This window comes from Gossypium hirsutum, chromosome D09, assembly GCF_007990345.1.
Source record: "Gossypium hirsutum isolate 1008001.06 chromosome D09, Gossypium_hirsutum_v2.1, whole genome shotgun sequence".
In the NCBI taxonomy this organism is placed as follows: domain Eukaryota; kingdom Viridiplantae; phylum Streptophyta; class Magnoliopsida; order Malvales; family Malvaceae; genus Gossypium; species Gossypium hirsutum.
The window spans coordinates 52,599,162-52,613,747 of record NC_053445.1 but is presented as its reverse complement, the minus strand read 5'-3'; the positions used below and the strand labels follow the sequence as shown (position 1 = coordinate 52,613,747).

Genomic DNA, 14,586 nt, shown 5'->3' with positions numbered 1-14,586 from the left:
ATCCAATGGGAATTTTGAGTTGATTAAAGCACAAATGGGCAAGGATGCCATGGAGCCCAAACAGCTCACATGCCTAACTAAAGATGACGGGCTAAAAGGATATGAAGAACTTGTGTAACCCAAATAATTAGTACAGTTTAATGCTAATTATATTTAGGCTGAGAGTATTACTAGGGTAAAATCCTCTTGACAGATTCAAATGTCTACTTATTCAATTGGTGCTGGTTGGGGCAGCTTTCCCCTGTTATTTTAATAAATTCTATCCTTCTTAGAAATGTGTTAATTTATCATTTGGTATTTAAATTTGATTTCAATGTTCTATTTAACACCCAAATTAAGCGACTTAAGAAACATTTGATACATACACTCTAGTAAAAAAAGATAGATACTTAATTGGAACAAAAATAAAATTCAATTACCAAATTAAATATTAAAGATAAACTCAAGTATTTATCTAGAATAAAAGAAAACTCAAATATTAAATTAAAAATTTTAAGTACGAAAATAAACATTAAAATTAAACTTAACTATCAAATAATATATTAATGAAAAAAAAAGGAATAATTTTGCCTTCTGGTGCTGTTTCCAAATTGACTAACGATGTTGTTACATTTCGACAAAAAGAAAAGTTGGCATTACATGATTATGTAAATAAACATTTTTAAATAGAAAATCCAAAGAAAATAACATATTCATTTATTCAAGTAAAAGATAAAACATAACACACATGATTTGGTAATTAATTAATTCCCACATATGGGATTTAATTTATTGATAAAATCCTAAAAGAAGAGATTTAAAAGAGCTTGAAATGTGCAAGAGCGGAGGTCCCTTCAACACCTTTAAGGTGCTTGAATTTGAAATAATCCACCAGATTGGTTTCCTTGTAAATTGGTGGGTTGTTTTCAGACAACAGTTCCTTGATCGGTCCATACCTTCTGAATGCATTTTGTGGTTCAATATATGTTCTGAAAAAGCTAGCAATTGATATTCGAGGTCCAATGTTTCTTGCTACTACCCTATGGTACACGCTGATGAACTTGTCGTTTGAAATTAGCTGCAAAATATGACAAAAAATAAACATCACTTCAGTACATTATTTTTCTTGATATAATAGCTAAGCCTTCAATACTTATATATTTTATCAATTTGGCCTTGGTTTTAAATTGAAAAATGTATAAATTTTCAAAAAATTCTAATATATATATAAATAAATATAGATAAACTTTAGTTTCAAATATACATATAGTAATAGACAGAATGTTTAAAGTTTGAGAACTAAGTTTTATATTATACTAATCAATATTGAGCTTTGAGAACCAACCGGTATATTGGTCTAGACAAAGAGGTTGAATCGATTAGACCGTGAAACACTCTAAACCGATTGAATTGAGATAAAAATATTTATTGAGCAGGCGGTGGAATTAGGTTTTATAAAATTTCTAATAACTTTTTTATGAATTTTTTAATAATTTATACCATTAAAAACGGACCGACAATTTGATTATCTATCCAATTTCAAAAAAAAAAGCCCTAAATCCAAAAATAATATAAAAAAACGTGAATTAAATCAAACCAAGTTATCATTGAAAATTCAATAAACAGAAAAAAGCAAACCGATGAAAGAAACCGAATCCTACTCACCCCTCACATTGTAAGGTGAAATCATGGACTTACTTGTAACAGATCTCCAAGGTTTATTATAAGAGCTCCGGGAATTGGGGTAACATCAATCCATCGATTATCATGGAGGACTTGGAGGCCACCAATTTGGTCTTGGAGGAGCACGGTGAGGAAACCACTGTCTGTGTGGACGCCGGTGCCCATTGTGAGTTCTGGTTCAGGGCATGCCGGAGAATAATGGCCCATAACATACAGTCCCTCGGTGCAACCAATGTCCTTGAGGTGGTTCGGGTTTAGCCCTAGAGCTTCTGATATCAATTCGAAGAGTGTAGTCCCCAAGTTCATCACATTGTTCGTGTAATCAAGCATTATATCCCTGACAAAATACCCATCCAAATCGTTTTAAGTATATTAGTGCAATGACAAGTCATTACATGAAAAGTTCGTGTAATAATTTTTTTGAGTTTATATAAGTTTTAGTCCCCGAACTTGGTAGTTAGGTTCATTTTGGTACTTAATACCTTTTTGGTATAATAATAAATTTAGCTCCTAACTTTTACATCTTTTGTTAGCCTTAGTTTTTTTTTTTAAATTACTTCGACTCTCAATCCTCAAATTTTAGTAAAATTACTCATAATGAAACAACTAATAAGATTGTTAAAATTTCAACAACAATTACATGGTAGCCCATGTGACAATATGTGTACTTTATAAAAATAAAAAAAATTATTAAAATTTCAAAAAGTTTTAAATGTCTACATCAACAATGAAGTACGTGTGAACCGCCACATCAATTCCATTAATTTTTTAAAAGTTTGGTCAGCTTTTTAGTCAATAAAGAAAAAGAAAATTAATTTGATTAAATTTTGAAAATTGAGGGCCAAAGTGATTAAAAAAAATTAGGACCAAAGTGACAAAATAAGTAAACGTTAAGGGTGAATTTGTCATTATGCAACTTTTTTGTCCACTTTGGTATCTAAACTGAGCAATCTGGTCTGTTTTGATCCATGAACTTGGGAACTCTAAAGGTTTAATGATGTGATACTCTAAAATTGTATCACCTTGTTACTTGAAATTTTTTAAAATACATATTTATTAAAAATTTTAATTGATGATATGACATAATTGTTAACATTAATGGAAGACAATTAATAATGGTTGCCATTAACATTAATGGGAGACAATCAATAATGACAACCACCAACTTTGGAAAAGTGGCAAGGGATAATTTTTTTTTGGTCTTTGAGATAATGGGCTATTTATTGTTTGGTCCTTGAACCTCAACTATAAATAGGCCTTCTCATTTCTCATTTCAATTCATCCCAACCAATCTTTCTCTCTTAGTTTTCTCTCTTCTCCCATTTGAGAATTCTTAAGGAATTCTATTTGTTTGTAATACTTTGGAGATAGTAAAGTTATCATCTGGTGTTAGTGCCCGAGGACGTAGGTATAATTTACCGAACCTCGTTAAAACTCTTGTGTTCTTTCTTGTCCTATTTTTCTTTCAATATTTGAGGGTATAATAGTAGTATTTAATTGTGCTATTAAATTACTATAGAAGGGATATTCTGTCTAAGGAAAGACTTGGTATTTAAGAGATCCATGTGATCCACCTCTCTTTCCTGGGAATTGAACTTTGTGTGATTTTTTAGTACAATAATTTACACGCTTCCGACCCTATTGGAACAACAAGTGGTATCAAGAGCAAAAGGTTAATCGTAGTATGCTCTGTGGTTGCAGTTTAAATTGATCTTCCACATCAGAAAAGATTTCCTTAGGTATATTGAAAGATTATGGAGAAAACGGTCGGTGTAGGAGCTTCAACATCGTCCATGTGGACAAGACCGACAATTACAAATGCAAGACTGGCCGTGGAGATCTTTAATGGCACGGGCCATTTTGGTATGTGGCAAAGTGAGGTTCTAGATGCCCTTTTTCAGCAGGGTCTAGACATTGCCATTGATGAAGAGAAACCAGATGATGTACAGGAGAAAGATTGGAAGGCGATCAATCGGTTGGCATGTGGCACAATTCGATCATGCCTTTCTCGAGAGCAGAGGTATGCTTTTTCAAAGGAGACTTCTGCAAATAAGTTGTGGGTGGCACTTGAAGAAAAATTTTTGAAGAAAAACAGTCAAAATAAGCTCCACTTGAAGAAAAGACTGTTTCGCTTCACATACGTCCCAAGTACCACAATGAATGATCACATCACCAAATTTAATCAGTTAGTCACTGATTTGCTGAATATGGATGAGACATTCAAAGATGAAGATTTGGCTTTGATGCTGTTGGGGTCACTTCCTGAGGAGTTTGAGTTCCTAGAAACTACTCTACTTCATGGCAGGAGTGATATATCTCTGAACGAAGTCTGTGCGGCCTTATACAGTTATGAACAGAGAAAGAAGGACAAACAGAAAAACTCAATCAGAGATACAGAAGCTTTAGTAGTCCGAGGTCGTTCATACACTCGGAAGAAAACTCAAAAGGGGAGATCAAAGTCAAAGTCCAGACTCGGGAAAGATGAATGTGCTTTTTGTCATGAGAAAGGCCACTGAAAGAAAAATTGTCCAAAGCTGAAGAATAAGGGAAAAGCTGCTGTAGATGCTTGTGTTGCAAAGCATGATACTAGTGACTCTGAACTATCACTGGTTGCATCATCATCGTCGTTCCATTCAGATGAGTGGATATTGGATTCGGGTTGTACCTATCATATGTCCCCTAACCGGGAGTGGTTCTCTAATTTAGTAGAACTAAATGGAGGAGTTGTTTATATGGGCAATGATAATGCCTGTAAAACTGTTGGGATAGATTCAATCCAATTAAAGAATCAAGATGGATCAACCAGAGTTCTGACTGATGTTCGGTACGTGCCCAGTTTGAAGAAAAATCTCATCTCATTGGGAGCCTTGGAATCCAATGGTTCAGTTGTTACTATGAGAGATGGGATTTTGAAAGTGACATCTGGCGCACTTGTGATATTGAAGGGCATCAGGAAAAATAACTTGTATTACTACCAAGGTAGTACAGTTATTGGAGCAGTCGCTGCAGCTTCCGGCAACAAAGAATTGGACTCAATACAGTTGTGGCATATGAAGTTGGGACATGCCAGCGAAAAATCCTTGCAAATTCTGGCAAAGCAAGGATTGTTGAAAGGTGCAAAGGCTTGCAAATTAAAATTTTGCGAGCATTGTGTTCTGGGAAAGCAAAAGAGAGTGAAATTCGACACTGCTATCCATAATACAAAAGGTATTTTAGAATATGTTCACTCAGATGTGTGGGGGCATTCCAAGACACCTTCATTGGGAGGAAAACACTACTTTGTTACTTTTGTTGATGACTTTTCCAGAAGAGTTTGGGTGTATACCATGAGAACTAAGGATGAAGTGCTTAGAGTTTTTCTTAAATGGAAAACTATGATCGAAAACCAGACTGGCAAGAAAATCAAGCGGCTTAGGACGGACAATGGAGGGGAATATAAAAGTGATCCGTTCTTCGATGTGTGCCAAGAGTATGGTATTGTTCGACACTTCACAGTTAGGGATACACCACAGCAGAATGGATTGGCAGAGCGTATGAATCGAACATTACTGGAGAAAGTTCGATGTATGTTGTCCAATGCTGGGTTGGGCAAGCAATTTTGGGCTGAGGCTATGACATACGCTGGCCATCTTGTTAATCGTTTGCCATCATCTGCATTAGAAAGAAAAACTCCTATGGAGGTATGGTCTGAAAAACCGGCTACAGATTATGATTCCTTACATGTGTTTGGATCCACTGCATATTACCATGTGAAGGAGTCAAAGTTAGATCCGAGGGCAAAGAAAGCTCTCTTTATGGGAATCACTTCTGGAGTGAAGGGATTTCGTCTTTGGTGCTTAAGCACAAAGAAAATGATCTGTAGCAAAGATGTTACCTTTGATGAATCTGCCACATTGAAAAAGGTAGCAGATAAAGATATTCAGACGAGCAATACTCCACAGCAGGTGGAGTGTACTCCAAAACAGGTGGAGTTTGAGCAGATGGGGATTTGCCCAGTTAATAAGTCTAATTCTCCAGCCACAATGGAGGAATTAGAGGTTGAAGAGGTTTTGACCCAAGAACCACTAAGTACACCAGAACCAGTTGCAGTTGCAAGGCCACGGAGAGAAATTCGTAAACCTGCTCGATTTACTGATATGGTGGCCTACGCCCTTCCCGTTGTTGATGATATTCCTATCACTTATCAAGAAGCAATGCAAAGCTTAGAAAGTGATAAATGGAAAAGCGCCATGGATGAAGAAATGCAGTCTCTCCGGAAGAATAATACTTGGGAGTTGGCGCAATTACCGAAAGGTAAAAAGGCAATCGGATGCAAGTGGGTATTCGCAAAGGCAGATGGATCTCCTAACAAGAAGGATATTCGCTACAAGGCAAGATTGGTAGCTAAAGGCTACGCTCAGAAGGAGGAAATTGACTACAATGATGTATTTTCCCCTATTGTGAAGCATTCCTCCATTAGAATTTTGTTGGCCTTGGTAGCACAATTGAATTTGGAGCTAGCTCAACTTGATGTTAAGACGACTTTCTTGCATGGTGAGTTAGAAGAGGAGATCTATATGACTCAGCCCGAAGGATACACAGATGCTTGTGGTAGAAATTGGGTTTGTAAGCTGAAAAAATCGCTATATGGATTGAAGCAATCCCTAAGGCAGTGGTACAAGCGATTTGATAGCTTTATAAGAAGGCAGAAGTACACAAGAAGCAAATATGACAATTGTGTATATTTGCAGAAGCTGCATGACGGATCTTTCATTTATCTACTCTTGTATGTTGATGATATGTTAATCGCTTCGAAGAGCCAAAATGAGATAGATAAGCTGAAGGCTCAGTTGAATCAAGAGTTCGAGATGAAAGATCTAGGTAAGGCCAAGAAGATTCTCGGCATGGAGATAAGTAGAGATAGACCGAGAGGCAAGCTCTGTTTAAATCAGAAGCAATATCTGAAAAAGGTATTACAATGTTTTGGTGTAAATGAAAACACAAAACATGTAAGTACCCCACTTGCTTCTCATTTGAAACTTAGTGCTCAATTATCTCTGAAGACTGAAGATGAAAGAGAATATATGGCGAAAGTCCCATATGCTAATGCAGTTGGGAGTTTGATGTATGCGATGGTGTGTACGAGGCCTGACATTTCACAAGCTGTTGGAGTTGTGAGCAGGTATATGCATGATCCTGGAAAAGGACATTGGCAAGTTGTGAAATGGATTCTACGGTATCTTCGAAAAACCGTAGATGTTGGTTTAATTTTTGAACAGGATGAAGCACTTGGTCAGTTTGTAGTTGGATATGTTGATTCCGACTTTGCTGGTGATTTAGATAAACGTCGTTCAACTACGGGGTATCTGTTTACTCTTGCGAAAACCCCAGTGAGTTGGAAGTCTACCTTACAGTCTACAGTAGCTGTGTCTACTACAGAGGGAGAATATATGGCAGTTACAGAAACTGTTAAGGAGGCTATTTGGCTTAATGGATTGTTGAAAGACTTAGGAGTTGTTCAAAGTCACAAAAGTTTATATTGTGACAGTCAGAGCGCTATTCATTTGGCGAAAAATCAAGTCTATCATTCAAGAACCAAGCATTTCGACGTAAGATATCACTTTGTGCGGGAAGTCTTTGAAAAAGGAAAAATTCTACTTCAGAAGATTCCGACAGCAGATAATCCCGCAGATATGATGACCAATGTGGTAACAACAATCAAGTTTAATCATTGTTTGAACTTGATTAATATCCTGAGAATTTGAGCACCTTCAGGTGTATGGCGCTCGAGAGCGCATTTGTAGGCACTACAAAAGATAGCTTTATCGAATTTGGGGAGTTGAAGGAAGTGTGTGAAGATGTGATTATCCTAATCAAATCTTCAAGGTGGAGATTGTTAACATTAATGGAAGACAATTAATAATGGTTGCCATTAACATTAATGGGAGACAATCAATAATGACAACCACCAACTTTGGAAAAGTGGCAAGGGATAATTTTTTTTTGGTCCTTGAGATAATGGGCTATTTATTGTTTGGTCCTTGAACCTCAACTATAAATAGGCCTTCTCATTTCTCATTTCAATTCATCCCAACCAATCTTTCTCTCTTAGTTTTCTCTCTTCTCCCATTTGAAAATTCTTAAGGAATTCTATTTGTTTGTAATACTTTGGAGATAGTAAAGTTATCATCTGGTGTTAGTGCCCGAGGACGTAGGTATAATTTACCGAACCTCGTTAAAACTCTTGTGTTCTTTCTTGTCCTATTTTTCTTTCAATATTTGAGGGTATAATAGTAGTATTTAATTGTGCTATTAAATTACTATAGAAGGGATATTCTGTCTAAGGAAAGACTTGGTATTTAAGAGATCCATGTGATCCACCTCTCTTTCCTGGGAATTGAACTTTGTGTGATTTTTTAGTACAATAATTTACACGCTTCCGACCCTATTGGAACAACAATAATCTCTAAGTGAAATGTCATCATCTTGATGGAATCTAAATTCTAATATAAATGAACTTAGTTTCCAAATTTAGAAACCAAAATGGACAAAAAAAATACAGCTATCAAAGTAGAACTAATTACCAAGTTCAATGACTAAAAATTATAATAATCCTTTTTTTTTTTACCTGCAAGTTCCAGGTAGCTCTTGAGTAGCAGGCGGATTAGGGGCCATAACACAAGTAAGGGTATCCCTCCAATAAGCAGCCATAGTTTGAGACATATCAATCTTAGTATTGAACGTAACCTTCTTGGATTCATCTCTAGAATAAAGCTTCTCTTTGGCTTCAGGTTCTTGTTCATGGAACCTACGGATCCCATTGATCATCTCTTCCAAGGTGATAACAGGGATTCCATGGTTAACAACTTGAAAGAATCCCCATTTCATGCAGGCGTTACGGATTTCATCAATTATCATAGCCCGTAGAGTGGAATCGGTGTTGACACCGGCAAAGTCAATGACCGGGATGTTAACATTGTCGGGGGCAGGTCCTGATTTGATATTAAGGTTCAAGTGATCGTGCACGAAAACACGTGGCAGCTTTGCTAAGCCGGCGTCGACGAGTCCTTTGATGCCGGATTTTGATTGGTCGATGGCCATTAACTCGGTTTTCCAGTCATGGTCGGGCTCGGGTGTGGCAATCATTTTCTTTGTTTCGTTTAACGCAATGAGAAAATGAATGTCACACTCTTGACTCCCCTCACTACAAAGCCCAATGACTTGTTGGTTTTGGAAGTGAACGATGCTTTGTTGCCTTTATATAGACATTTTTGACGCAGCCATAATTATTTTATAAAATTTGTTCCGTACGATTTTTTGTTTGTGAAATGTTTAAATATAGATATAAATGTGCCAAAATTTTAAGTAAATTTTTTTAATACAAATTATTCATTGCCCATTGCTTGCAGTAATGAAATTAAGGTGTCTTCGTTAAAAAAGAAAATCAAGGTGTCATTAGATTATAAGATCATTCGTTTTAATTTTGCAATTCAATTTGGTTGGTAGTGATACTGTTTATCATACTAGTAATTAACATTTGTATTTATATTTGATATATCACATCATTTATTTATAATAAAAATTGATTATTTATATAAAATTTTATGTTTATTTACTTATAAAATAATTAATCTTTTTACCCGTGGTATCGTATATTACTTAAAATATTTTTATTAAATTGAATCGTTTCACTTATTATATATATATGATAAAAAATTTATACATAAAAAAAATTCACCAAGTAGCAAGAAAGAGGTTAAGGTGGGGCAATCGGATCGGTTCACCGATAGAGGCGAGAGCTAGAAGAAGGACAAGAAGATAAGTTAATTGAGATGGCAAGTACTCAAAGTAACTTTAGGGTGTTAAAAGATCGATATCTTATTTCTAAGTTTCTAAAGTATTTATAAGAATGTCTCTCGTCCGTTGATATAATATAGCTAAATAAGCGTTTTATCCCAACCTCACCAACTTCACATTAACTCAACTAAAACACATGTCAGGTTTCGAGTCGTCTTGCCTCACGCGGGTTGCAAATCCATCGGTGAGTGATTGAAGCCACATTAATTCAATCATATACATTGGATTATGGCTTAGAGTCACCCTTTTGTTTTTCAATCCATGATTTGATTTTTAACATCTTAATTTTTCACATGAAAGTAAATAAATAATTCTATTTTTTCATGCTTATAGTCTTGTAGGAAGATATGGAAACTATACGTGACATAGACAAGTAGATGAAAGTGAATTATTGAGGATGAGGCTGTAATTAAATCTCACTTAAATTAACTTCATCCTTATACTCTTGTATGTTTAACTTTTAAAGAGACAAAAATGTAATTATATGTAACACCCCCTAATTCCAAACCATCGCCGGAACAGGGTTATGAGGCATTACCGGACATTTCGGACAACTTACAAATAATTCTTAAATAAATAACAAACATATATAAAAGAATCATAAATTCATATAAATTTTTACTAATTGGCTTCATTTTTATTTTTTTATTTTTTTAAAAAAAATCAATATAACCTCTTTATAATTATTGAACCTTCCCTGCAAATTTCAAATCGCAACCAAATCAATTCCAGTATTTCAACCAATACATTTATATACTCAAATATACTTAAATCATACTTGACATATTGACTTAACAACTTAATTAATGAAAACCCTATTAACATTTCTAATTAGTTCATCAACTATTCAAGCCATTCCAATTCAATACCAAAGCCATAAACAATTTCTACCATTTTACTAATTTAATCGTCAAAATACCAAATATCTTTCTTTACAACAAAATTATATAACATACTAAAATAACCATTATAATCCCTATGTACATGCCACTTTCACTAAAAGGAAGAAAACATCACCAAAATCTTTATGCTGGAGTCGGGATTGTCCTGGATGCTGAACCGACACTTTAACTCCTTTTTAACCTGCGCACGGAAACAACCGTACGGTAAGTATTTTATACTTAGTGGTATTACCATAATTCAAATTATAATAGCAATAAAGAAATAGAATTACCGAGCATGTAACTATCCATCTTCTTAATTATCAATTAATTCTTAAACTTTCATCAATTAACAATAACAATAAAATTAATAGCTATTCTTCAATTTCAATCACATATCACATGTAACAATTTCAATCACTACTTGAACATTAAGTTCATGCCTTTTGTTTTCAATCTCAATTTCAATCCACAATTTTAAATTTCCTCATATTCAATACTGCAATCGATCAAATTCATTTGATTTTCTCATTTCAATTATTCACCCTATTAACAATCTGGACTTTGACGGATGCACGGATTCCAATCCAAACACACCAGTACGGCACTTTGTGCCTAAAGCGATACATAGTACCTGATCAGTATACGATACATAAGTGCCTGAAACGACACATGAGGTGCCTGATATGACACATAAAGTGCCTGAGATACGACACATAAAGTGCCTGATGTACGACACATAAAGTGCCTGATCGGCAAAGCCGATAAATCCCGTACTCTTCCAAATCCTATGGCATGCCAATTATATCCGACTCAGTCCGACTAGTTAATAGGGTATTTCAATTTCACAATCCAATTTTCACCTTTATTTCAATAATTCATTTTCAATATCAATTATACTTTTTCATTCACTAATCAAAACACAATTCAATTAAATTTTACTTTTCCATTTTCAAGTCAATATTTATTTCAATTCCACACATATATCCATTATTCAATTGAATTTCTTTCAACTTAATAATAATACTTACCTTATATTTCAATTACCTTCTTATTTGCTTACCATACACATAATTTAAATTTAACATTAAATAATAAATAATTTGAATTATAATAATACAAACCCGAATTTTGCAGTTACTCCTTGACAACCTTCTCCTTCCCTTTTTGTGCTGATACCTCGAATTCCTTATTAGCTACGAAAATTAAATAATTAAATAATTAATTACAACACAAATTTTACAATAATAATAAAATTTCTATCCAATTTTATACTTTAATTCCAATTTAATCCTAGCTAGATTTATCTACTTTTCTAATTTAATTCACACTCTATTTCTATTCAAATTTTATCTAAACTCAAATTTAACTACTAAATTTTCAGCATATTTCACTAATTTTGAATTTTCCTCAATTTAGTCCCTACATGTAATGGCTTGAATTTTCAGTGGTGTCGGAATGGTGATTCGAGATCACTAAATCTGACAAATGAGTATAAAATATTATTAATTTAGTGAGAATAAATTAAATGTAAAGTTAGGAAAATTTTTGAAATAGTGAATAGTGTACTAGGAATAAATATTAAAATAATTAGAATAAAAAATGAGGTATCGAAACCTCAAACTCATAAATTGAGCCATAAATATTTTTAGAAATATTTATATAGTGTCATTGAGTTGGTATTAAAGTTTCGTTAGAAAATTCTAACGTTTGGGTGGTCAATTAATTAAAAAGGACTAAACTAAAAATAATGTAAAATTTGTTAAAAGTGATTAAATAGCTTAAGTGGTAAATAAGGAGGGACTTAAGGCATAAATATGCCAATATGGAATAGTTGAGACGGCATAAGAGAAGAAAAATCTGAAAAAGTTATGTAATAAGGGCAAAATTGGAAATTTTGTAAAAATTAACAAATAAAAATCTTAATTAAAAGAGTTTCTAGGCAATTCTTCATATTTCTCAGAAAAAAAACGCCATTGAATGGTCCCTCCAAGCTGGTTTTTCATATATTTGAATCATGTAAGTTTAATTCTTGATTATTTCTTCTAATTTTTGTGATTTTGATACTTTTACAATTAGGTCCAACTAATTATTTCATTAGTTTTTGATTTCATGGCTGATTTTGAGAGTTACCATTGATGAGTGCTGAATTTTTATGACGAATGAACATGGAATTAAAGCTTCAATTTTATTATATGATGATTTTATTAAGTAATTTTGATAGAAATTGATTTTAGGGACCTAATTGTGAAAAAGTTTGGAATTAGGGTTTGGTGTTGCGGTTTTGAATATCAAAGGCTATATAGTAGTCTAAAATAGTTGAACAAGGTGTTAATTGAGAAAAATTAGATCAATTGAGAGGTTAATTGAGTAGGTACCAAATTGTAAAAATTGTAAAGTTTGGGGTAAAAGTGTAATTTAAAAAATTAAATGAGTATAAATTGTGAAATGAATTAGAATTGAATTAGATGCTGATGAATGAATAAATTTGTATTTTAGATCAAGAACCTGAAGATAAACGAGGAAAGGAGAAAATTACCGATTAGTCACTAAACTTCCGCAACTTTTCCGAAGTAGTCAAGTAAAAGTTCATATGGCTGAAATTTAACGATTAAATGTTAATTTCATGAACTATATAGTTTATGATGATATATATTTGTTGATGGATCGAAAATAAAATAACAATGTGAAAACCGAATAAATGATCAAGTTGAGTGGAACGTCGGATTTGAGTACTTCTGATCAGTGACAAGTGATAAGTGGTAATTTTAGCTACACTTATCTGATCAGTGATAAGTGACAAGTGATAAGTGATAAGTGGTAGCTTAGCTACACTTACCTGATCAGTGACAAGTGATAAGTGATAAGTGGTAGCTTAGCTACACTTATCTGATCAGTGTAAGACCATAGTTGGGTTATGGCATCGGTATGTGTTATGTGTAAGACCATAGTTGGACTATGGCATCGAGGAAATGAAGTACTCAATTTCGTAAGACGTTCACTAATTTGATAAAGTAAGTAAGTGATACATAGACTCATATTCAAGTGGTAGATTTATTGTAGTTGTTGAAATTGAGCTCAATTAAATGATTTCATCTATTGGATATTGTGTATGGCAAGAAGTGTAGTGAATAATAATATGTGAATTATTATGATTAGTTCGGTAAGATTTATCTTAAATGCCTATGAACTTACTAAGCTTTCTATAAGCTTACTTGTGTGTGTTTATTGTTTCTTGTAGATTGACATATAAATACGTTCGGAGGATCGGATCTACATCAAGAATCACACTATCCAGATTTACTCCGGTAGATTTTGTTAAACAACTTTTTGATTTATATGGCATGTATAGGGAATTGAAGTAAAAAGTAATAGTATGAATGATTAAGAATGCAAAGTAAATCTGAATGTGATGGTTGTGTTAGACAATGAAATATACATGTTTTTAGCTTGGAATGGTTGATTGGTTGAACTTTATTAGTATTTAAATGAATTAGTTGAAATACTGAAATTGGTTGTAATTTGAAATTTGCAGGGAATGTTAAATAATTATTAAGGGGTTATATTGATTTTTTTTTAATTTCAATGGAACAGTTTTTGGACAGCAGCATTGTCGTAACTTTGAAAAATCACCAAAAATAGTGTAAATTGAATTAGAAGCTGAGTGAGATATGAAATTAAAGCTGAATGAGTCTACTTTCACATGAAAGAAATAGAGTAAGCAGAAGAATTATATGTTTTTAGATATTTGAATTTTAGTGAGACAAGATAAGAATGTTTTTTGAAGTCCTCTGTTCTGACTTTAGAAATTTATTAAAAATTGTATAGAAGTAATTATGAGTTATAATTTATATGTTTAGATTCCTTAATGAGTCTATTTCAAGTAGAAATAATTGGAAGCACCATATGAAGTCTGTAAAATGAGACAATTGAATTTTAGTGACAAGAGGTCAGGGTAGTCGATCAGTGAAACAGGGGAGACTTTAACTAATAAACTGTACTAATTGGCTGAACCAAAAATTCTGAAAAATTTATGATAAAAATATATATGAGTCTAGTTTCAGGAAAAATTTACGGATCTAAATTTCGAGTTTTTTAAATTTATTTATAATTAATTTAATGACTGCTGCGCAGGTGGACAGCCTTATTATGAACAGTGAAATAACTTTTAAAAGTAAATTTTTATGCCCCGAACTTTTAAGTTAAG

The 14,586-nt window shown here is 33.4% G+C and overlaps 1 protein-coding gene across 1 annotated transcript; it reads right to left on the bottom strand.

The window, feature by feature from the left end:
- Positions 1-687: 687 nt before the first annotated feature.
- On the bottom strand, positions 688-8,789 carry LOC107929067 (1-aminocyclopropane-1-carboxylate oxidase homolog 1). Its single transcript, XM_016860405.2, has 3 exons — positions 8,270-8,789; positions 1,678-1,999; positions 688-1,057 (listed from the first exon to the last, which is right to left on the bottom strand). The coding sequence occupies exons 1-3, from the start codon at positions 8,785-8,787 to the stop codon at positions 797-799; spliced, it is 1,101 nt and encodes a 366-aa protein (XP_016715894.2). The 5' UTR covers positions 8,788-8,789; the 3' UTR covers positions 688-796.
- Between the last annotated feature and the right edge of the window lie 5,797 nt (positions 8,790-14,586).